Below are 22095 nucleotides of genomic sequence, written 5' to 3'. Positions count from 1 at the left end.
AAAACAACAGCCTGCGTAAAATAAAATGGAGCACACTCATTGTACTATCTTCAACTCGGTGGTGCAAGTCTGCTGGTGCCCATTCTGTGGACCCCCTCCGGGGTGCTTCCATGCTGGGCGGTGGGACAGGCACCCGGTTCCTTCCCCCAAACACTCTAGGTAATGCATTATTCATTTCCCCGGACAAAACACCCCACCGGTAGTGATTTCTGTTGAAGGTGCAACACCTTTTGTGAGGTTGGGTGTCCTTTTTCGTCTCCGACTCCTTGAGCTTCGAAAGGCCTCCACCGGCAGTGGGTTGAGAAGGGCTCACTTGGGAAGCACAGGCCACCTCAGGCCTCGGATTTGACGGCGCACGGCCACCCTGCCAGTCCTGCTCCGGTCGCCGCGTCAGCATCCTGTTCATCCTGTTCCAGGCTCTACCTCCCACCAGTGAAATGAAACGTTTAGGTGCTAAGGGCTAAAGTGCAGAAAGTTCAAGTACGTTCTGCCGAGAGCTGGCTACTCCAGAAGTTAGGTCATCACCGAAAAGAATATGTAGACTGTGCTCTATCAGTGATCTCGTGCCACAGAAAAGAAATGGCGCTGTAAGCAAATCCTGATAGTCATTCCCCCTACACACGGGTCTGGTCAGGACCCTCGGCAAACATAGCAAGGGTTGATTTGAAATTTCGCACTACGCTGGAGCTAGCCTCTCCATAAATAAAATGCTGTGTTGTTTTTTTTTTAAGTTCTGCACATAGAAAGCAGTTCAAGTCTTAGAATTAATTTAACCCTATGACAAACAACTTTTCCCTAAAGATGAAATAATTTAGATTTTTTTTTTTTACTGTAAGCAAGCTGCTTATTTCCTATGATTTCTTTTTGCAAAGACTTTGGAAAGAGAAAACTGTATTGGTTTTTTTGTCCTTAAAAGGTTAGTTTCCTATTTCTTATTAGCACATGCAAAGTACTCTTAAATATGTGAATGTGTTACCATGTGGGCATCTTACATAAAGATAGTTAATTATAGTTTCAAGCAGATGCCAGGCATTTCTGTGACCAGGTGCAAACTGGTAAAAATCGTCTCTAGGAGAGAAAACTCCAGAAAAGGGAACTTTTAAGACAACAAAGATGTTTTGTATAAGTCCCAACTCAAAAGTAAAGTTCCAACACCTTTTAAGGCATGAATTAATTTGAAACTTTTTACAGATTATCAAGTAAACTGACGTTGCCTGGAGCACTCTTTGGAGAAAGTAAAAAAAAAGGGAGGTTTTCATAAAGAGTGGGCCTCCCTCCTAAAACTTACTACAGGCTTTTGTGTGTTGGTATATTATCAAATCAGGTACCATTTAAAACCGATTGTTTGTGTCTCAAAACCAGTGTCCCTCGTCCTCCTCTTCCTGATTGTCTAGATAGAGGACAGCAACTTTCTTTTCGTCGGAAACCACCGACCTCTGATCTACCATCCTCTGTAGCTGCACCGTTTTATCAAACTCAGCTTGCTCCTTGCCCTGAAAGCTCATGCTGGCTGCCCGGTCATTCCTACCGCCAGGGTCTCTCCAGGTCCCACTGTCAGACACGCTACGAGCTTCTGCTTCCGTCCCTGCGGGGAAGAGGACGGTGGCCTCTCGGGTCCAGCTGGGGGCCACCTCTACGTTACTCACGTCCATCTGAAAGGTAAACGAAGTGTCTTTGGGCCCCAGTGCAACGTGCCTTAGCGTTGTGCTGCCGTCTGCTGGCTCGCCAAGCTCAGGGGAGTCTACCGAACCAGCAAGGGCAAATGTTTTGGAAATGGGCCCATGGAAGACGATGTGTTCAGAGGTTTGGGTTTCCCCAGGACCTAGTTGAATATGCCTAAAGGATCTGCTCGTGCCCAGTGTGGCTTCTGCCCCTGACACGTCTCCCCCACTTGCCTCCTGGGGAGATTGAGAAATGGCCCCTCGGAAGGTGCTCTCGTCAGTCGTTAGGACTTTCCTACTCCAGGTGTAACTACGAGTGCCCTGGGTCATGTCTGCTGAGCCCGCTCCATGGGCCCTGCTTCCAGAGTCGCCAAATTCCCTGGGTTGGGGACCTGTCTGCTCTGTGGTCTGAAGCCTCTGAGGCCCGATTGTCACGTGCCTGACGGGTGTGCCATTCTCTGCCCTCTCTTTGGGGTGCACAGAAGCTCCTCTGACCCCTGACTCCACTGTGTCTGAGAGGGGGGCTGTGAACTGGATTTGCGCACTGAACCCCTCTCTGGGACCCAACTGAAGGTGCTTTACAGAAGTCTGGGTACCCACTGACTCTTCTGTTTGACAAGAATCACCAACCTTCCCTGCCCCAGAAACGGAGCTCTGAAAAATCATTTCCCTTGTTGCATGAAATTGTTTGGAGCCAAACACGCTGTGGCCCCCCAGTCTGTCAGTATCGGTGGAGAGCTCTGCTGGGCCAGGCTCTGCCGTGCCCCCCACCTCCCGACAGCCAGGGATAGGCCCTTCAGAGATTTCTTTGGACACTTGACTTTGATCAGGACCCAATGTAAAGTGCCTCACAGACCAGCTGGCTCCCACTGAGCTCGCTGCCTGACTCGGGGCACCTTCCCCACTTACCTCCACCACTTCTGCAGTGGGTCCTTCGCGTGGGACTCGCTCAGTCCTCCAAATTCCAGGGGTGTCTATTTTAATGTGTCTTACAGACTGGCTTACGTCCTCTAGCACGTGGGACTGGGCAAAGCCCGTTGGGCTGGTGACCTCCACAGTGGCTGACACCGGACCCTGGGAAGTGACCCTGTGTGTGCTGTGAGAGGCCCAGGCAGCGTCGTCATCCTCAGCACAGGGTCTGTACAGTTCCTGGGTGGCCCAGCGCTTAAAGCCAAAGCCGGCCACTGGGGCTGGCCCTGAAGCTTCCCTGTCTGGGCTCCCAGGCGCTGGGCTATACCGCCTGGCCACAGCATCTCGCACCACCGACTCCACCGCTTTCTCTATTTCACTGGCTTCACCTTTGCTCAGCAACTCCAGATCTAACTGATCTGCATCCACAGTTTCCGAGAGGTTGACTTCAGCAACCAAGGTCATGGCGCCATCGCCCGAGGTCTGGACTTTCTTCACATCCACGGAAACGTTCCCTGAGCCGCTCTGACCCTCTTTGGTGAGGGCAGACAGCTCCTCCTTCAAGCGCTCTGGGAGGCTGTCCTCCAGCTGTCCGATAACCTCCACCAGCTGGTGTCGGGGCTCCTTGGAGTCTCTCCTCACGGAGGTGTGGAATTCGTGTGGTATTTTAATTTCCTTTTCAATGACTGTGGCTTCTGCATGAAATTCGCCACTTCTAGCTTGTTCTTTCCAGTGAGGAGAACCCACATCGCCCTCCAGAGAGGGTTCTGGAATGTCCAGCGGCTTCACAACCTTCTCTCCCAATGCATCACCCCCCCTTATTCTTCTCCGTGACCCCGGCACAATTTCGTCTTGCCAAGAGTATCTGATGGTGGATTCTTCTTCGATGTGGACCTGCCCGTACACTGAGCCTTCATCCCTGTCGTGTCCGATGTCATGCTCGGGGCATTCATCTGGCGTTGACACAAAATAGCTCTGCTCTCCCTCTGAGTCACCTGCATCCGTCACTTCTTCCACGTGACTTACGTTCTCTTGGGGCAGCTCCGTCTCCTTACGTTGATGAACCGAGAACGTGACCTCTCTCTCTCCATACCCTGCCTCCTCAGCCAGCCCCTGGGAGCCCGGAGACATGTCGTCCACCTCCTGCACGTGGAATGGGGTAGAAAACTCACCAGCCTTCTCGCCACCCACGTAGCTCAGGGGCTCTTCGATGATCTCCACGTTGACCACCTTCGCTGTCCCCTGTCTTCCTTTCAGGCCGAGACTGATTAGGTCTCCAATCGTCTGCTCGGTGGATTTCCCTTTCAGCCCCACCTTCTCCCGTACATTCATGCTCAAAAGGTAGTCCTGGCCAGCTTCCTCTGAAACATCGACTTCCTCGGTCAGTTTCGACTCCACGACGATCTCCGTCTTTGTTTTCTTGTCCCCAGGAAGCTCCGTCCTGCCCACATAAGTGACTCTCGTGTCTGGAAAAGAATCAGCAGGTGCTTCTGTATCAGGAGACGGGGAAAGCTGCTTCAAGATACCAGACACTATATCTTCTGCTATGGCTTCGGTCATGGAATCACCTTTCAGAAAGCCTGTGGCGTCCCTGGTATCCCACCTGAGTCTTGCCTCTCTCCTTTCCACCCTTTTAGCTGGATCACCACCCGCATCTTTCTTTAGGGGCGTCTGGAAACCTTTGGGGGCCCCCTCTGGTGTGCTGTCCTGGGATACTTCCAGACGGATCGGTACCTCTCTTTCTCTCACGCTTTTCTCCTTCGATGGCTCCTTCTCCTCCACCTTTTCCCTCATTTGCTGGCTCTCTCTCTTTCTCGCTTCTTTATCTAACTTGGTTAGTTCTTCCCACCTTAAGTTTCTCTCCTCTGAAGCCTTCTCCTTAGAATCAAACATTTTCTCTTCTCGCTTTGCTTGCACAGTGCCCGCTCTGTTTCTCTCCTGCTCCCTCGTGGCTTTAGCTTCTGTTTTCTTTCCCAAAATGACAGTCCTCTCATTTGACCAAGTGCTTTCGGAAGCACCTGCCACCACATTGTCCTGGCGTTCTCGGTAGGACTCCTGGGCAAAGGAGGACTGTCTGGTGACACGAGCGGGGGCGTCCCTTGTACCTTCAGTTCTTGGTCTACTGGGGAATGTTTTCAGTTGCACTTCAGTATTTCTTAAAAGCCCATGGCTGGGAGAGAAAGTTCTGAAGTTGGCTGGACTGCTGGTGGTTTTTTCGTAAGCATTTTCCCGCCGGGTGGTGGTAAAGGAAGGATATTCTGAGCCCAGGAAGCTTCTCCTGGCAACGTTTCTAGCGTGTGACGCACGGTGTGCCCACAGGTTAGAAGGCAGTGCCGAGCTGTGCCGGAATCTTCCCGAAGGTGGTTTCTGCCTCAGGAACCGATTCCTTTCATTTTCCCTCTGCAATACCGAGTTGGTATAGTGATAGGACGTGTTTCTGAATTCTGTAGAAATTGAGCAGTTTATTAAAGTGATTGTCATCATTACCTTTTTTTTTCATCTTAAAAAGCATCACAGTAGGTCAAATCCCATCCCATCATAATAAATGCATACTGTTCCCACAGAATGGTCATTATAAATATTTTCAATCCCCAAAATAATGTTTTGGTAGTTTTAAAAATCCTGTTACAAAATATAGCCCTACAAATGCTTCAGCTCAACGCTTTCTCTAGTTACTAATGTTAAAATACTCATCCCTGTTAATAAATACGTCAAACGTGTGATTGTAAACCAAGACATATGCGCCAGAGAGGTTACGGGTGCTCGTTTTTTGTGGCCCAAATGTTACAATATTATGATAATTTGGAATCATTCATTTCTACATTGTTGGGATAAGTTTATTTTATTTATTACAGCAGAGAAGAGCTTCATAATTACAAAGTACCTAATTCATAAACATTAAGTGGAATTACCTCTCCACCATTTAATATGCTCTTATTTTTCATTGATTTCCACGTTGGGCCAAAAAGTATTGAAGAATTTAACTTTTTTTGTTTTTTTAAGCGTCCTGATTTCTTCTATTTTTACACATTTCTCATTTGACAAGGTGCCAGCGCAGGAAGCTGACCAGTCACTGACACTAGCAGCTGATGTAATGTCATGACCCTGAGGGTGGGGAGGCAGTCCCGAGGACCCCCGCCTTGCTCTGGACCATCCGCAGAGTGCTACCCGTAGGGGTGTCCGAATTCTACCAGGGTACCTGCTCTTAGGAATGGCAGCCGGTGGTTAGAATGTGGCCGGGAGCACCATCCGCCCCGAGCGTGCCCCCTTGCCCCCTCATGCCTACCCACGTCCCATCCTGCCGAGCTGGGCAGAGCCTTCTATCCCCACCTGGTCTCCCGCATGGCGGCCAAGGCCAGGGGCTTCTTTGGAACAGATCCCAGGACATGGGAGAGAGACCAGGCCAGGAGATTTGTCTACAGAGATTGTTCTTTTGGGGTCGATATACTGATTCTAAACTGAGAAGTCCCAGAAGATGAACCCCCAGGAACCAGTGCAAGAACGACCTGCATTTTCATTAAGGTTCAAGGCGAAATATGGAAGATCACAGGTTGGTTTCAAGCTTATGATCATGTGGGCAAGTGGCCAAATTATAATATTTTATGCAAATTACAAAAGAAACAAGTGCATTAATAAGCATTGATAAATTCACTATCTAGGAGTACATCGGTACACTTATTCAGTGAAGTTGATCGAACAGGACACAGAACTATCTGGAAGTTCAAAGCCTAATAAAAGAATTCACAAATGATATTTATTCTAATACTTACTTCCTTTTGGCATAATACATAATTGCTAAAATAAATTCAGTTTATAAACATTGTCTCTATATCCTTTAAGAAACTTAAAAAATAATGAAAGAATGAAACAAGTTAACAGAGATGCCCAATCGCCCTTTTCCTGAGCTCTTCGTAGCCTCCCAAATTCACAGCTAGTAAAAGATGAGCCCTGGACCAGGACACTGTTGGTCCTCCTTTCATTTTGGTCATGGCCCTTGTTTTCTCTCTGCCTTCTTTCTGTGATGCATTATGTGATGCATTTCCAGACTTATATATCCAAACATTAAAAAAAAAAAAAAAAAAAACATGAGGTGACTAAGTAAATCTTGAAATCTGGTGCATAAATAATTCTTATTTTATAGATGTCGTAATGTGAACAGATGCCAGGCAGACTGACAAATGGCCACTTCAGTGGACATCTTTGCTTTTTCCAAATTTACTCTCAAAATCAGAAAGCAAACTTGCTGGGCATTGCCCAAGACCAAATCCCTTCCGGTCACAGATGATTAGAACCCAAAGTTATTATTCTGAACCCAGTGACCTGTCAACTCTGTGAAGTGCCTAATAGGGACGTTGTTTTTTGAAAACTAGCTTTTCTTATATTTACCTTGTGGCAGGTTTTCAATGCGCTCAGTTAAGATCAACACCTCTGGATTACTTTCTCCTTCCAGTAAGGCTCTGTAGAAATTTAAACACACACACACACACACACATTAAGAACTAAAAGAGCAAGAAGTGCCTCTATGAGCCGTGGTCTGGAGTATTTGCTTAATGACCACAGTGTCACCGTGTCATCTGTTTTAGGACTCGTGTCTGAGGAGGGACCACTGGGAAGCAAGCCGGCCTCACCAAACCTAGCTGGACAGAGCATCCATCTAACGGAATAATCAAAACAAGAGTCCAGAGCTTCAGAACTACTGCAGAGCCAAGCCCTTCTAGAAAGCCCTTCCAAACCCAGGGCCAGGAAAGGAGGAGGCAGAGAGATGTGGGCCGTGGAGGGCAGGTCAGGGGTCTGGCTTCTCTGGGAAGCAAGAAGGGGCCCATGTACATGTCACCCCGGGCTAGAGGACCCCAGAACAATGACAACCCCACTGGGGTCTTTCTGGAGTCACAGGTCAGAGGCTGATTAGGAGCAGATCAAGGACCGACATTTGTGTGTAAAGAAGGCAGCCACTGCGTCTGTGGTTTCCAAACCGGGTTCTATGGGCATATCCTGGAGATTTTTTTAAAGGGGAGAGATGGGAGGGGGGCAGCAGAAAAGAGAAAATGAAGAGATGCAGACAATCCCCACCCTCAGGGGCCACATTTCATCCAGAAGAGTATCCATCATCTCCTGTAACAAAACAGCAGAAAGCACCCCTCCAGGTGATTTCTTTGGCCACGTCCAGCTCCGGAGACTAAAAGTGTAGCGTCCACACTGAGCTGTGGTTCCCGTCTACCACCCAGAGCCCCGAGGAGAGTGGACACGGCAGGCTTTGGGCCGGCGGACCGGGCACCCTGGGGCTGGCTTAGCACTGGGATGTCCCTCGCTCAGAGACCCCCAGGCCGCTGGCTGCTGCGGACACAACAGTTGTTGGGTTGCTAGGGCAAGGTGTGAGTCATTCAGTTCAGTTCCAAGAAACACACTGTATATGGCGAGGGCGCCCGCAGCAGGGCCCACTTGGAAATGCTGCTATTACCACCGAGAGCTGGGCACGAAAACAGAGGAGGGGTGCCAGAGCGGGCGGGCACTCGGCGGGTCAGGCCAGCGGGCACCAGCTTCCATTTCCACTGATTCCAATGTGCTAATTCCCACAGATGGCGTGAACCCCGTGGGCAGGGGGAAGAAAGCACAGGAGGCCCCCATCCGAGGAAAGCGGCAGACACAATGGTGAACGGTGAGGGGATTCTTCTCAAGGTGAGTGCAGATGGGTAGCCGTGGAAGCAGTGACGGACATGCACACGTGTGCAGATGCCGGGAGACGGAGGGCCGTGCCCGGAGCCCCAGCCCTCCCACTCGGGGCGAAAGCCAGGAAACAGAACACCAAGCCATAAACTCCACACCCTCATGACCGTGCATTCTGGGTTCCAGGAACACAAATAGCTTCTGCCATGGCCGAGAAAATTTCGAGCTCTGTATATAATAAGAGGCACGTTCTGGGTAAAAGACGCAGAGGGTGGGCACCCCAGGATGCCAGCCACAGAAGAGGCAGCGTCCTACAGCTAAGGGGCCGGGGGTGCGGGGGCCTGATGAGAAGGTCACGTTCTATTTCAGACCTTTCCTTGGCCGGCTCAGCAGGAAGCCTTGGGTATCACAGGGATTGTTGCTGGAACTGCCCAAGTCAGGATAGACAGTGCTTGACAAGTCTAGGCCTGCAGACAAACCAGTGGCAGGTGTGTCGGGGAGGGAGGGGTCAGGATAAAGAAGATCCCCTTAGAGAAAACAAATCCTCCCTCAGCCCTCAGTGCGGAATGGTTTTGTTCCTTTTTCCAGGAAAATCCAAACTGTCACCAAACTTCTCCTGAGTTTGGGGCCCCGAGAGTAGGGTGCTGGGGTACATCGGAGGGGTACCAGCCCTCCACGGGGCTTGAGTGGTCGGGTGCAGCACAAACACCTCCAGTAGCCAGGCGAGCACTAAGCATCCTCCAGCCCTCCTTTCTGATCCCCACGACGTCCTCCCCCCAAGCCCATGCACAGGGCCAGTGCGGGTGAGAAAACTGCACTGCAATAGGGGGAGTGAGAAGGCACCCAGGCAGCCTGGATGCTCAGCCCTCCCCTTCGAGGCCAGAGACTTCGGTGTTCCCTACAAATGGGAGACAGAACAAATCCTGCCGATGAAAGCATATTCGCGAAAGCATATTCAGCACCTTTCGGTACTTTCCATCAAAAGGCCGGCCTGGGCTCTCCCACAGACGATGAAGCTCCTACAGGGCAGGGCGCGGTTCACAGCTGTGTCTCCTTATCGATGGCTGGCTCCTAGAAAGCTGGGGCGAGTGTCACCTTCTCCACCTGAGCGCCCACCCAGGCCCTCACAGGCACAGTCACTGGTCATTTAATTTGTGCCTTAATTAACATACACCCCGCATGACACACACTGAACCCTGCCCTCCACCACCGGGACACTAATGGCCCAGGTGAAAAAGAAACTGATGATGAGAGACCAGAAATGTAGGATTTCCTCAAAACCTCTCAGAGGACCGTTTTTAGGGACTAGACTCGTACAACTTTAAAAAGTCGGCAGAGCGTTCTCTGGTTATTTTGAGAGTGGAGAACTGCCGCCAGGCCCTGGTGACTTGAGATGCCAACCCGCTGACTCACAGCTATCAGTGAATATCCCCACAGCTCCAAGGCCGCCAGCCTCATAAGCAGGAAAAGGAGCGGACACGTGCGGGGAAACCAGGTCCCTGGCCTCACGAAGAAGTTGGGGCAGATCCAGAGAGCCGATGTGGCCTCTGGCCAGGCGACGGGCCCTAACAGACCACCGTCAGCCTAACCACCAGCAGCCGGGCTCTCTGGGATCAATTGTCCTAATGGCATTGCAGGGCATACCCAGTGTTATTTCACACTGTGGGTACTGTGCTGCCACACTGTACGCCCACGACAGGAGGACGAGTGAGAGGGAAGGGGTCCTTGCAGGATGTTTCCAGAAGTGACACCAGGGGGATCCACAGATGGTTTCCAGGGTGCTTCCTGGCTGAAGGCAGCTGGGAGCTGAGGGATACAAAAGGGGAGGGAGGTGGGGGGCGCCTCAGACCTGCCTCCCTGGCCTCCAGGCTTCAGAGGGGGTGGGAGGACTGCCGGTCACCCCAGACTTGGGACTGGGCACAGGAGGGAGGGAGGAGAAAGGGTGGGATTCCATTCGCAAACTGGAAAGGGTCTGTCCCAACCACAGGTGATACGTGAAAGAGTATAATGAGGAGAAGGTGCCATGTCTTTTCTGGTCATTCCCGCTATGCTCAGTATTAAATCACATATAAAGCCCATTCATCAAGTCTGTAGACTAAAAAAAAAAAAAAATCAAATGACTCTCTGTGACTCAGTTTCCACATCCTGAAACGAGGACACATGCACAGGTTTGGGGTGGTAATTAAGTAATTAGAAGGTTCTTACAACAACGGCTGTCACAGAATAGGTGCTCAGTGATGGTGAGTTTTCATCACCGTCCAGCTTCCAAGCAGGAGGGTGCTTTTCCACCTGTCCAGTTCCTATCTCCCCACTTTCCCCACCCCTTCAAGGCCCAACTCAAATCCACATCCCTCGAAACTCTCACATAATCACCTCGGCCTGAAGCTCTCTGTCCCTTCTCTGAACCATGTTTATCTGACCTTGCAATTCGGCAGTCAGCCATGTACAGTCTTTTCTTGGCACATGCGTTCTATTATTTTAACATCTTCTCCTCCCAGGCCACCCTTACTTCCCACCTCCCCCTCTCCTACGTGGCTGTTCACATCTCCTCCATCCTTCAAGACCCAGATCCATCTCACCGCACTGATGAAGCCTCCCCGGATTCTCACAACTCCCTTCTGATCTCTGGAAACCCTGCACTTGTGTGTCTTTGGGTGATTTCCTGTTTCCGGCGGTGCCGGAGGCTACTTAGGTCCACGCAGCCCACACCCACAGAACAGGCTCCTCGACAGCAAGCCCACACTGGCCGGACCTCTGTGGGTCCCTCAGCAGGCATCGCACCCCACAGGCCGAGTGTCTGCGGAGCAGCCTGGGAACATAGACCGCAGCTCACAAAACCACAACACGACTTCACAGGTGTGGTTCTTGCCCATGCGTCACCCGTGACAGGCCCCCCACACCAAGCCGCCCGGGGACACCCACACACATGCTTGGCACTGCCCCAGAAGCCACGCGAGCTCAGTCCTCCGGTCCTCTCCCAGGCTGTCTGTCCCTCTGCCCGGAAAGCCCTTCCCACACACCCTCTTCCTGGCTCCCCTCCTGCAAGACCCAAGCACCACCTCTCCCAGGAAGCCCGCACTGCACACCTCCTCGGCCTCCAGGGTACCCAGTACGACACTAAGTCTGTCCATCCTTTGTCTCGTCCTCTAGGTGGCTGCAAGACGGGCTTGGTGCTTTCTGGATGCCCTAGACTGCTCTGCAAACAGTAGTGTGTACACAGATCACGTGAGATCTTGTTATGAGGCCGACTTTAGCCCGTAGGTCTGGGGTGGGCCTGAGATTCTGCATTTCCCACAAGCATGAGATGCCCCCTCTGCCGACACTGTCAGTCTTCTGGGCCCTGGACCAGTGAGTCTCTACCCTGGACACACCTGACAATCACCTGGGAGCTTTAAAATGACTACCAACCTACCCAGAATATCTAGGACTGGGTATCTAGGAATGGGGCACGAGAAGAGCGAGCACAGCCCCCTTCTCTGGCACTTTCTCTCCTCTCAGCACCCTCGGCCCCAGCCAGCCCCACTGCTACTGCCACGGGTCACCAGCACTGTGGGAGGAAAGGGCTCATTGTCACATGCACCTCCCACGTGACGTGCCAGGGTCTTCCCAAGCGACCAAGGTTTGATGAAATCCTCAAGTCTCAGACTCTGAAGTTTGCTTTGCGTTCATTTTATGAGTTTCTTAAGTGATATACTTACGACCTGTAAGTCTATATTGATGAATTATGAATCGTACTATTTTATTTCGCTCCCACGTGTTTTCATCCCTGTGAAGGGTACCGGGAAGGGCCACCTGTTTGGGTTCGGAAGTGTCCATGGCACTCGAGAGCTGGCGTCAGCACAGCTGACAAATTCCAGCTGGACTGGAACACCCTTCAGGTTTAAAGGGCCACAGCCCTTACATGTGACATGTTTAGTGGGGATGAGCACCAACTGAGCAGTGCTGGGGGGATGGCCCCCGCAGGGGAAACTGAGGCAAACTGCATGTCAGTCCGAGAGGGAGGGAATGTGAGCGGCAGTGTCACCACCCTCAGCCTCGGGAGAGGGCTGGCGAGGAGCGACATAGCTGCACTGCATGGGCCCCTGGGCTGTGTCCCCACGGGGTTGACCCTCTGCTGCCCAGGGTGTAAGGGGGAAGGTCAACTTCCCCAAAGACGGCGGGTCAAGGCACGTAAAGGTCCAGTGGGCACTTGCGACGGGGTCGGAAGCCCAGAGGGCACTCGCGCAAACATGAATGTCCTGTTCTCAGAATCGGGGCAGCCACGCAAAATACTGCAGAGTCACCTAGAGGTGACAAGGGCTTATCTGCCGGACACTCATCAGTGACAAAATGCTACGCTTCTGGCTAGGACAAGGACGTAGGTTGTATTCCACGGCCAGTGTGTCTTTTAAATCCGGAGCAGGGGGTCGGTGGGGAGGCCTGCAGCCGTTCTAACCACCGAGGCTGGTGTGTGCCGCTGGCCAGGGCGGGCGGGTACCGGGCGCTTGGACCAGGCCCTTCACTTTCACCGGGCAAACTCGGACTTCAGAAAGACGGACCGTGCAAGCAATCACTTGCTTCCCTCAAAGGACTGGTGCCTCCTAATTTCCTAGGAGGTGGCCAAGTCGACCCCAAATTGGGTTAGGGAAATGCCAGCCACAGACACAGGCAGTCCAGTCGGACCCTGCCGATAGCCCGGCTGCTGTCAGGAGCGAAAAAGGCTCCCAGATCGAGGCCCTTGGGAAAAGCTAAGCCGGCAGGGATGTGAGCGCCTACCGAAAAGGTAAAGCAAGATGCCCACCTGTGCCCTCCTACTTTTCACGACAGAGAACTGGGGACAGGACGAGGCAAGGATGCAAAAGGGCTTCACATCCCAGAGACAAAGCACAAAATCAAAGCACCCCATTCCAACCCAGAGAACCAGTACACAGAGGAAACAGGAAGACCCAACCGCTCGGTAGGGAAAGGACTCGCCGGGCCTCATAACAGGGGCACAGAGGTGGGTTTTCTGTACCGGCCCAGCACCCGCTCTAGGGTGCTGCCAGGTCTAGAGTGGTACCTCCCAGTCTCAATTCATGTGACTCATGGGAGGCTGAGCCCTTCCAAGCCCTGGGGCACTTTGTGTCCTGGCCAGAGAGCTGGGCCTAGGAGCTTTGATGTGATGGTTGGAAAAGAGCCCCCTTCTCCAACTAGGGGAGCAAGACTGCAAGGACAAAAGCACCGGCCTGCCCCAGTGTGGGAGGGGACCAGCAGGACGAGACTGGAAGAAGCAGGGACAGATGGCTGACAACTCACCTGGCCCCATCATGCCTGACACCAAGGACTTTTTCAGCCATATGAGGAATAAACGCCTTTTTTTTTTTTTGACTTGAGCCAGTCTGAGAAGGGTTACTGCCACGTACAGGTGAAAAAAATCCTGATTAATGCTCCCTTCCTCCAAATAAAGCCTAGCTGTTTTTGAAGGTTTCCTTATGTCTCCAAGCCCTATGGGTTTAATTTTGTCACCGTTCACCCCGGAAAATGTCCAGGGAGAATGCGGCAGGTGGACCTGGGGGAGGTCAGGCTGGCCAGAGACTCCTCTGTCTTCTAAGCCCTGACCACCATCCCCCCTGCAGGACGCAGCCACAGTACGGCTCCTCGAGGGGGACCCAGCAAAGCCCCCACTGTTTTGGCCGCAGGACCACCCCTCAATTCAGTTGGAGGCGTCTCCAAGGGCTGCCGTGCTCCTTAGCGGCCACAGTGGGCCCAGGTAAGGGGCTACCTGAGAGCATGCTCCCTCTTCACTGACGGTAAGAAAGGGCCCCGATGGAAGGCGGGCTGTGGGGGGTCTTCCAGACCACAGACGGCAAGGCTGGCCCAGGTCGCAGTGCGGACCACCAGCATGCTCCAGCCACACACCTCGCAAAGCACATCAAAGCAACCCAGGCCCCTCTGTGATTCTCAGAGCAAAGCCATGACCAGAAGGCTGCTCAGGCAGCCTGCAGGGAGTGCTGAGCAAGGCCCGGCTCTGCCCCTAACCAGCGGGGTGGACCTTGGTTGCAAGGTGGCATCTTTGACAGTGCCTTGCACTCATTTGCCAAAGAAGACTTCCCAAAGCTCGTTCACACTCATGATCGGTTCACGCTCACAATCCCGGGAAGGAAGGGGGCACCGTGTCCACTTTACCCGGCTTAGGGGGTAAGGGTCCCTCAGCAGCCAGGACCCCTGGCTTCCAGGCCCCTCCCCTTCCCCTGCAAAAGGGGTGAGTGGGATTCACAACCGAGAGGGTGACTGCAGGCAGCGAGCAGCCACAGAGGACTTAGCAGTGGGTCTGGCAGGCAGTAAGGACTCGTAGTGCCAGCGACTGCTGTCATTCTCACACGTGAGGAACTGGGTGTCTACAATTCCTCGCACTGTCAGTGTCGAGCTCTGGGCCCCTGTCCCAGTTCTCACAGAGCATGAAAGCCGCGGGATATAAGGGGCACCACCCCAACCAAAGACCACTTCCCAGGCAGGGGCAGGTGCAGAGGTACCACTCTGGGGACGCGGGCTGTGTCCTCCGGCCCGCCCATCACCCAGCCCCTTTGAGGGGTTTGTGACTTGTTCATCTGGGTTGCTCACCCCGAATTCAAATTGATAAACAAAGCCAGTTGCTCAGAGTCCCATGCCAACCTTTTGCCAGAAGTGTGTTTCTTGAAGACCAAGCCCTGGGATGGGCTCCGAGTCCTGGGATTTGAGGCGACAGGCAGCTGGACTTGGACATTCTGGGTTCAAATCCTGACCCTCCACTTTCTAGGCGACAGAGCTCAAGGGGTTCCCTTCACGGGGGGAGGCCACTCTGTGATCTGCATGAGGCCCCCTCCCTCCCACCTCCCTCAGGGCCTAGACTCCTCGCCTGACCATGCCAAGGGCTGCTCTATTTGTCACCAAGCCGGGACAGCGATTTCACACTGCCAGCTGCCTCGAGGCACATGGCATCTTTACCTGTAGGTTGCCACCTCCAGGCTGAGGCCGGTCTTCACCTGCAGGAGTTCCTGATAGTCTCGCAGCCGGTCGGCCATGGTCAAGGTGAGGGCCGCCTTCTCCTCCTCCAGGCAAGCGAGCACATTCTGAAAAGAACAGAGGCTTTTGAGATCGGAAGACGTGGAGCTTTGCTGGGTCGAACTCAAGGTACCAACAATTCAGGACACAAAACGAGATGAAAAACCTCCAGGTTTATGAATGATGAGGTCATCGCAAGGATGATTTTAAATACTGCATTTCTGCCACGTGGAAGTGTTTTTTTGTGGGTTTTTTTTTTTATTGCATAGGGAAGATTTTAATAGGACACTGGCTTCTCTGTTTATATTCTCTAACAATAATGAATGCTTAGGAGTTTATTAGAGCATCTCAATGCAGACGTCCGTCTGCTTAGGAAAGTCAATACAACAAACTAGTCAACCAAGTGCTCTTGAAAATAAACCAAAACCAGAAAGCAGGGGCTTTACAGTATTTAAAATAGAGGTCACTCTGATTTGAAGGAGAATTTCTCCCTCTACTCATAAATTCCCCAATAAAAAGCAGGTAAGCTGATGGATACACAGCTATTTGTTTCACATAGAAAAGCTACTTTAAAATCATCTGGGGAGAAAGGCTACATTAGTGAGACAGGAACATATTCTGGGCATAAATGTCAAACTTCAGACCCGCCTCTAGAAAAATGCCCTCCACAGACGAGTCACACAGCACACGATTGGGGAATTGGACTTAGAGTAAAACGATGAAGCTACTATGACCCTCCTCAAAACGCACTATTTTAAATCGACAATATCTTTTAATTAACATAACTTTTAATTAATAAACACAATGGCTTTAGTCACACAGTGTTACCGGTTTGTGTAACATTTTATAGTCAGTCTCCGGAATCATGAACTGAGCAAATATGTAAACGTTGACATAAGTCCACATACTTACAGCTTGTCATGGAAAATCGCATTATTTCTGAATACAATTAACAGGCTACATTTTTAGACATTTATCTGTGCGGAATTCAAAAACTGGAAGACAGTCAGGAGAGAGCATCTATCTTCATTCCTCATGTAATCCCCGCACCAAAGTCCACAGTCAATGTCTTATCTGCGAAACCAAGCAACGATCTTTACTAATGATCTCACACTGGATTTGCCATTTCAAAAAATGCATGTGGCTAAAATCAGAAACGGAAAGCACTTAGCTTTGAAAGTAAAGGAGTACATTTCAGAATCGCTAGCTAGTATCCCCGGGAGGATATATGTTAACAGCCCCCAAAGCTGGGCATTATAAGCAGAGAAAGAGGTTCACGGCCAGTCTTGATTTAAGTGACAGAGTTGCCAGAATCTAGCCATGCCATTCGCGCACTCTGCAGCTGATAGTGAATGATCAGGGTTAAAAATCTAATGTTCCCCCATTTTAGAGGGAGTCCAGACTCAGCTACAAGAGAATATAAATCTATCACTCCTTCCCACTATAGGAAATTCAACCTGAATATTAAAACTTGAGAATTCGTAGTAATTCATTCTTTACAAAGAAGGTCAATTACTGTTAAATTGCTAGGAAAAAAATATCAGATGCACTCAAGTCTCCAAACAAAAGTCTCTTAAGGTCAAGCCCCTCCAGCATGTGCGAAGGTCAGCTCTCCTCCCAGGGAGCACAGAGGGTTTTGCACCCCACAAAACACAGAGATGACAATGGAACTGTGTTCAAGCAAGTACTGTTCCAACCACATTTCCATGTGAGTCAACTCTTCCTAAACTGTCAAAGGGAAATGAGTTGACTTCTGGAAGCAGGCACGGAAGACTGACTGGTTCCCGACACTCTGCAGAGAAACCATAACTGACCCTGTGGATTGAACAAAGCTTCGGGCCAGAGGTGCCAGGGCTACATACAGCGTGCTAACTCTAACCCAGGCAGACGCCGTTTCGCCTAATGTTATCAAAGCTGGGCAGGGAGGTCACCTTCCTTAGTTGTTATTTAGAGACCTTTTGGGCAGCATCGCCACGGATGATGAAATGTAGGTCTACACCAGGGAAAGCACGCTGCTCTTAGTATCCAAAGAATTCACTGTCTCTTAAGCAAGCTTTGAGCAGCTCCTTGCTGAGCAAGTCACCCAGACACGATAGGAAGAGCTTGCAAATGTCACTGTCACATCACTGGAATCTTCGGTGTTAGAGCTCCAGGAACTGGATAACCTCAAGTCTAAGTGTGATCACCTCATTTAGACACAAAAACTACATCGGTTCAGCAACCCTCTGGGGCTGCCCCTGACCCTGCCTCCAGCACCTTCTGCCGTGACCATGGCAGTCCTCTCCTGAAGAGGTCGCCCTGCTCCCACTCTTGCCCGTCAGCCTGGGAGACAGGGCGTGTTACCTGTTACTCAGGATTTCAAGTGATCTAGAGGACCTTTGAAATGCTGGGAACTTGGATGTCAGTTCAGCAAACTTTTCTCTGGCAAACCTGAAGCGAGGGGCCTCAGAGAGAAGGCACGTGGGCCATCTGGGAAGAACGACTTTTCCCAGCAAGTCGTAGGGAGCATCCTGCCCCCTTGAGCTGCAGAGGGGGCCCAGAGACGGGAGACCCTGGGCACTTTGGAGGGGTCGGGGAGCCTCCTGCCTCCAGGTGGGGGCTTCCCATTAAATCATATGGAAAAGTAAATGAAAGATTTACCACTAAAACTATTCAGACAGCCAGCTGGAAGGGTCTGAAAACATTTTAGGATTTCAGATTAACAGGGCAAGCCCTTCTGCTGGGCTAGGCCTCAGGAAAAGCAAACATCATCATTGCATGAATGTAAAGTGAATACTGGTTAACAGTCTACCTTTGGTGGAACAGATAAAAGAGAGGAAATGTGGTCCAATGGTTAGTTGCTCATCACTGGAGACCGAATTGAACCCTGGCTTAGTTACTTATTAACTAGGTGACCCCTGAGCCTCAGTTTCATCTGTATAATGGGGCTAATATTAGAACCCACCTCATAAGATTGGTGAGAGGACTGAGGGTGAATACATGGGAAGGTCTTTACTCCTTGCTCTTTACTTCTAGGGAAAAGAAGCAAATTCCAACAAGAGAGATATCACTGGACAGGAAGTTGAGGGTGGGATTCTAGTTCCGGGTCAGGTGTGACCCCAGGGAAGTCACTTCCCTGGGTGGGTCCTGGGGTTCCTGTGTCAAAGAGGGGCTGGATGGTTATTTTAACTGCACTTCTCAAGTCCCCACCTCTCTTCTAATGGGAGGGAAGGGTTCTGCTTGCTAAAAAAGAACACTGAAATCAGAGCTTCAAGGTCTAAAATGAGCCAAGGGAGCTATGACAGCAAATGAATGGTGAGGATTTAGCCCACAGATCACACCTCAAAGAAGCATTTTTCAAACCCTCTTACACAGCGTCCCTGGCCACCGACATAGGAAAGGGAAGTGCTCTGGAATCTAGAGTAAGTTCTGGAAATCAGCACACACATCAGCCCGTTGCTGGCTTTGCTCCACCTACAACCCCGGAAGAATGCTTTTCAAAATCATGAGGCAGAGGCCACACAAAACCCATGACCTAAAAGATGAAATCCCAGCGCTTTAGTCCTATATTGCTTTTTACGATTTCCCATCTAGACTCCAGCTCTTTGAACACTGAAACCCCAGTGCAGTGCTGGGGACCCTGGGGTAGTCGATAGATATTTGCTGATTATTTATAAATACCCACCATCTCACCACAGTCCTTTATGCCACAACGCCCATGTTCTCTTTCCTTCTCATTTTTTTAAAGCACAAAATCACTCCGTCACAAATCTTTAATGCGAAGCTACAAACGGTTCTCTTAAAATACATCTAAATTTATGTGGATGTTTTTTTAAACTGTCCTGAGAACTAATGATAGGATGATTTGGGAATATTTCCAATTCTGACCTAGACTGGGCAGGACCAGGGCCAGCCCTAGGACTGGACTGGATGTCCAGACAATAAATCAGGCACAAGTGTCACCCTATCAGTGTCAGAGGGTTGAGCTTTGCTTCTCTGAAATAGCAACTGTTTATATTACTCTGCACTTGTAATAACATCCTGCCACAGGGACCCACGTTTCTACCACTTTTACACTACCCAGAGATCTGACTTCAGCTTCTACTGTGAAAAAAAAATCTCCAATTAAGCTCTTTTCTGCATTCAAGTTGCTGCCCCTCCCAGAACAGGGCAGTGGCCCAGGGAGCCACAACCAGCTGCCTCCAGCTGGGAAATCATGCTGGCAAAATAAAATCCATTTTGGAAAACAATTCCGGTTTCCTCCAGGGGAGGGCCAGAGCCAACGGAGCTGCCATTCTGAATGGCTCTGGGTAAAACTTTAACATTGCCTAGAAACCTCCCAACACTGGGACCTATCTGAGAAGGAAAAAGCTGTCTCTTCTGGAAGTCAGAAGGGCTTCTTGGTTGACTTTATGTGCACTAGGGTCTAGGAAGCACAGGAAATTGAAAGAGAACCTAGAGTAATTCGTCAGGATACGCCCAGTCATTCAAGGTCTCAAGAAGTTGACAACCTAACAAGATGACAGGGGCAGAGCTATCCCCCAGGACCTAGCACTTGGCACTCGCTCGCTCAGTCGATGGACCAACAGACCGAGCTCTTTTTCTATGGCTGGCGAGATGCTGGGACCCTGCGGTCCCGCTTCAAAACAAGGGGCTCCTTCAGCAACTAGGTCCCCAGCCGGTCCGGGCACCCTCGGGGCAGGCCCCACCCATCTGCGACGCTAAGTGAAGGTGCTGCGGGTCCGGGGATTCCCTCCGTTCCCCCACCACCGGCAGGGCGCTCGGGGCCGGGGTGCGTTATCCTCCCTGCACACGGACCTGCCGTTCCTCGGCCTGCAGCTCATAGGCCTCGCGCTTCCGCAGCAGCTCATCCTCCAGCAGCACGCGCAGCTGCTCCAGCTCGAGCGCCTGGCGCTGCAGCGCCTCCGCCTCCTGCGCGCACAGGCGCGTCTCCTCCTCGGCCTGGAGCCGGCTCTCCTGGCCGTGCCGCAGGGCCGCCTCCAGCTCGCGCACCTCGTCCTCGTAAAGCTGCACGGAGTCCCGCCACGACTCGGCCACCAGCAAGGCGTAGCTGTCGTGCACCTCCCGCAGGCGCGGCGGGGGCGCGGCGGGGCCGGTGGTGCGGGCGCGGTAGTGCAGGGTCAAGCTGGCGGCGCGGGCGCGCAGCTCCCGCACTTCGCGCTCGTGGGCCGCGTCGAGGCCGCGGCGCTCGGCCTGCAGCCGGCCCAGCATCGCCTCGAGGGCGGCGCGCGCGCCCAGCGCCTCCTGCAGCTCGCGTCGCTGCACGCCCAGCTCGGCGTCCAGGCGGCCGCGGGCGGCGCGCTCCTCCTCGCCCAGCAGCTGCAGCTCCCGCAGCTCCTGCCGCAGCGCGTCGCGCTCGCCCTCGGCCAGCGCCGTGGCCCAGCTCAGCTCGTCCAGCTGCTGCCGCAAGCCGCGCGCCTCCTCGGCCCAGCGGGCCTGGCCCTGGGCCCCCAGGCCCTCCTTCCTGCGCCGGCCGCGCAACTCCTCCTCCAGGAGCAGGTTTTCGCGCTCCAGCTCCCGCACCCGGCACACGTACTCGGAGAGCCGGGCATTGAGCTCCTGCAGCTCGGCCTTTTCGGAGCCTGTGTGCAGCCGCCAGGACAGCATCGTGCTGAGTGTTCGGGACGCTGCCGCCCGGTCGGTCCCCGCCTTCCCTGGTCTTGTCCCCTCCGCCGCGCCCGCTCCGGCCCCGCCGCCGCCCGGGAGTCCCGCAGACTGCCACCCGCCGCGGCGAGCCGCTGCACTTAGCCGGGACCCGACGCGCGGGAGGGGCGCGGGCCGCCGCCTCTAGCCAATCAGAGCGCGGCCCGGCGCGGCCATCGCGGCCGCACAGCGCCCCCTGCCGGAGCGGCGGCGGCGCCGCGCGGCTGCCCAGCCCAGGGCCCCGGCGGCCCAGTCCTGTCGCCGGCTGTCGAGTACCAGCGGGCAGTGGCTGTCCCGCTGTGCCGGCCGCGGAGAAGGGATGCCGGGGACGCCTCCCTGTGGCTGCTGCGTCACGCGCTCCCGAGGCACCCACGTGTCCTGGCGTTCGTGGACGGACACAGAAGCCACCACCGCGTGAGGTGCTGAGATGGGAAGCCGGTCGTCGGAGCGGAGGCCCTGGCGATTGGAGGTTTTTATGGTTTTTAAAATTATGTATATGCGCGTCTACCTATATCATCTAGCGTATGCACATAGACATACACACCCATATATGCATTCAATATTCATTTTTAATTTAGCATGTACATTCATGTCCGTTTGCCAAAGTTTCGATGTACAGGCAAGACTTTGCTGTGGGTTGACAGGCGTGCCCTGTTTTCCTTCTTAGATGAACCAGCCGCCAGGGACATAGTCTGCGCTTTCCCGTGTCCGTTTCTTTCCTTCCGAATGAGAACTCGGGAAGTGCTCTGAGTGCAGACTTTTCCTGGACACCTAACATCGCCTCACACGTGTCACCCCCACGCCTAACGTGGTAGCTGTCTTTTGTCCAACAATGTGCCTCCATTTAATTGTCATAGAAACCACGGCTCCCGTTTGCACACTTGTGTTTCATTCGTTTTCATGACAGTTATTTCAGTCACAAGTGACATAACCAGTACAAGTGGCATTGAGGGGCGTCGGGACAAAGACAGCTGGCCCTTGTTTGGGATGCGCCTGGATGAGTGGAGACAGAAGTGCCGAGGGGCGGCCTGGAGAGTCATCCAGTAGCCCGAGGACGCCTCATGGCAGGGCCACCAATCCGTGCATTTTGCAGATGGCATGGAAAGGTGAATTGGTCAGCAAGTTGGTCCAGGGACGTTCCCTCAGGACAACTGACAGTGCTCACCTTGTGACAGGTGTGAATCTCCAGCCACAAATAGGGCAGAGGGGGCCTTTGTTT

General features: G+C 52.5%; 1 protein-coding gene across 2 annotated transcripts; it reads right to left on the bottom strand.

Annotated features, from left to right (window-relative positions):
- Positions 1–816: 816 nt before the first annotated feature.
- SYNM (synemin) lies at positions 817–20965 on the bottom strand. 2 transcript variants are annotated; one of them, XM_033099964.1, is made up of 5 exons: positions 20031–20965; positions 15177–15301; positions 6957–7027; positions 2571–5014; positions 817–1652 (listed from the first exon to the last, which is right to left on the bottom strand). In XM_033099964.1, the coding sequence occupies exons 1-5, from the start codon at positions 20838–20840 to the stop codon at positions 1353–1355; spliced, it is 3750 nt and encodes a 1249-aa protein (XP_032955855.1). In that variant the 5' UTR covers positions 20841–20965; the 3' UTR covers positions 817–1352. The 2 variants fall into 2 exon arrangements, with proteins under 2 accessions (XP_032955855.1, XP_032955854.1); XM_033099963.1 differs by having other exon boundaries at positions 817–5014.
- Positions 20966–22095: the final 1130 nt, after the last annotated feature.

This window comes from Rhinolophus ferrumequinum, chromosome 28 (genome assembly GCF_004115265.2).
Source record: "Rhinolophus ferrumequinum isolate MPI-CBG mRhiFer1 chromosome 28, mRhiFer1_v1.p, whole genome shotgun sequence".
NCBI lineage: Eukaryota > Metazoa > Chordata > Mammalia > Chiroptera > Rhinolophidae > Rhinolophus > Rhinolophus ferrumequinum.
The sequence above is the reverse complement of the archived record's forward strand: the minus strand, read 5'-3'. Positions and strand labels throughout refer to the sequence as shown.

Bases quoted from the DNA above. Each gene is read 5' to 3' on its own strand.
- SYNM (XM_033099963.1), bottom strand. From the start codon at position 20,840: ATGCTGTCCTGGCGGCTGCACACAGGCTCCGAAAAGGCCGAGCTGCAG. The intron at 15,302-20,030 runs GTCCGTGTGCAG...TGTTCTTTTCAG, and splicing joins TGCAGGCCGAGGAACGGCAG to AATGTGCTCGCTTGCCTGGA. The intron at 7,028-15,176 runs GTAAAGATGCCA...AAATTTCTACAG, and splicing joins CTGGAGGTGGCAACCTACAG to AGCCTTACTGGAAGGAGAAA.